At 41.6% G+C, this 2548-nt stretch overlaps 1 protein-coding gene across 1 annotated transcript; it reads left to right on the top strand.

Moving 5' to 3' along the window:
- The first annotated feature begins 266 nt into the window (after positions 1–266).
- On the top strand, positions 267–2548 carry LOC135843793 (uncharacterized). The gene has a single exon (XM_065361808.1). The coding sequence runs from the start codon at positions 570–572 to the stop codon at positions 2286–2288; it is 1719 nt and encodes a 572-aa protein (XP_065217880.1). The 5' UTR covers positions 267–569; the 3' UTR covers positions 2289–2548.

Raw genomic sequence — 2548 nt, 5'->3', positions numbered from 1 at the left:
CCGTGCAAGCTCCAAAAATCGATTCGCTTTCCCACGTGAATAAATTGATATCAATACATTGTAATATGTATATAGAGAGTACCCATATCTACATTATAATAAGTAATTTCATTATGTAAAATCAAATTTTAAAAAAGGTACTACCTATCTAAATCTTGCGTACAAAAATTCGATTAAACATGCTTCCCGTAATTATTTTTACGAGCTTTTTATCAGATAAGGAAGCAACCTCGTCGTTGATATATACCTACAAAATCAATACATCTCACTTTTACACAGATATAAATCTGGCCTGATCTTCGATTTCCTCAGTTTTCAAATACATTCTATTCATACCGGGATGCTCGAGTTTGCCGAACAAATAACACATCGTCTATGCTGAGTGAGTACTTTTGCACCACACATACTTCAATTTTCAGGCGCCATGATCGCCTTCCATCTGCAATCACAAGTTGTTCTGCGATTGAAGATATCTACATAGAAGTATCAACTGTGAACTGAACTAATCGCCATATCTATACAGCTGCAAAGGTATTTCGAAATCCACAAACAACTCCCTTCTCCCCGCCATGATATCTCTGCACATCATATTCTTGCTAATCTGCGCTCTATACGTCAAATATAATCATGCTTGGGCCTATCGTAGTAAATTCGACGAGCTCAGGATGTCGCCATTTTTCATCGACAAAACCGAATTCCTGCGATTACTATTCGATCCATCATGTTCCGCTTCAGCAGACCAGTTCTACTTCATCACAGCTCCTCACCGGTTCAGTAAATCGACTCTGCTACGTATGACCCAAAGCTTCTGCGAAATGGAGCTCGATTCGAACGGTGATCCTAAACCTTACTCGGAGACCGAAGCTTATAAGGTATTCAAGGATACGAGAATCTTCCAATACTCGAACCTCGTCCAGAAGAATCTAGCCAGTTACCCTGTTATCTTTTTGGATATGACGAAATACGCTGCGATGCACCAGAGTCATCGTAAAATCGCCGTCGAGCTCAATGACAAGTTCTTAGATGCGATAAAACCGTTCAATTTACGTCTGGAGAGAATCCAGCGATATATACGAGAAGGGTATCCGGATAATTACACTATGAGCATATCGTCTAGACGTTTCATCGAGACACTCTACGCTCGCAATATGACCATCCAGACTTTAGACAGTTCGCTCATGCTGTTGGTGAAATTCCTGTATGAGTTGTTCGACAACAGGCAGGTCATTTTGTTGATAGACGAATACGATAATACTGCTCTACGCAGCTACATCTTTCAACGCGGATACACTGCTCGTAATTATCGTAAACTCAACAAAATATTATTCAAATTGATCAAAGGAGGCAAGAACTTCATCAGGAACATCGTGATGATGGGTGTATCGAGTTTGGCCTTCGCTTCGGACGATATATTGCCCAAACACATGACCCATATGTGTTTCCTCAACGATCACTCTGTCATGCCTTATCTGGGAGTCACCGAGACCGAACTGACCGATATTTTCGACAAATATCAATGCTGCGACGAAGAGAGAGCAGCTATCGTCGATTACTACCGACCTTACAGGACAGCTATCAAGAAAGCAGCCGTTTACCATCCTTATTCGTTGAACTCTTACTTCACCTTGAGAACCCTGCCTGTATGGGAAGATGCCCTCAAGCCACACTGGAGGAAACTCGAAGGCCAAGGCTTGAACGCGCCGTTTTACAAAAGCGAGCTGTTTAGAAAAACCATCGACGATATACTGTCCAATAAAACGGTTCGATTGAAGCTACGTAAACAGCAACCAGGCAATGCTCTCGATCAACTCGAGCTACTCAGAGACCAAAATTTTCAATCTATCACCGACGAGCAAGTATTCATATTTATCAGGCTGTATTTCGAGCTGGGTTACATATCTCATGCGGATAGGGATTCGCACGCTTATATTATACCAAACAACGATGCCAGAATGATCGTCGAGTTTGACAGAGAAGTGTACTGGAGTCGATTTGCCAAAAGGGATCTCAATGTGACTTTGCCTCCGACTATGCGACCCCCGTCGCAAGATCAATTCTTCGACGATCCTGATGTGGTTCCTGCTGCCGAATCGGGTATTTCGTTGGTCGAAGAAGAGCCTCTGGATCCGGATTGCGTGCCTCCGCCACCTCGGCCGGAAAGACCTCGGCCGGAAAGACCTCAGCCGGAAAGTGAAGAAGAGGAAGAGGAGACGACATCGGCTACCATCGAACCGATCACGTATGATTTACGATCGAGGTATAAACGAGAGGTGAAGGTTGACTTTTGAGAATCTCGTGCTAAAGGAATCATTAATTTATGGTGTCAAGACAACAGTTTATGGTGTAGTTAGGAGAGAGAAATTTGAGAAAATTGTAGGTAGGATGTTTTTCGTTTTCTTCGAGGAAAAATATGTCTGTATTTGTACAGTAAAAATTGAAATTTTACTTATATGTATTTGTCTAATTTAAGCGTGTAAATAACCCAAATTCATGGGCCATGTAAATAATTAATATGTTAAAATGACAAATTAAAAAAACCTAATTCGTT

Source organism: Planococcus citri, chromosome 4, assembly GCF_950023065.1.
Source record: "Planococcus citri chromosome 4, ihPlaCitr1.1, whole genome shotgun sequence".
Classification (NCBI taxonomy): Eukaryota; Metazoa; Arthropoda; class Insecta; order Hemiptera; family Pseudococcidae; genus Planococcus; species Planococcus citri.
This window is presented reverse-complemented; position numbering and strand designations above follow the sequence as displayed.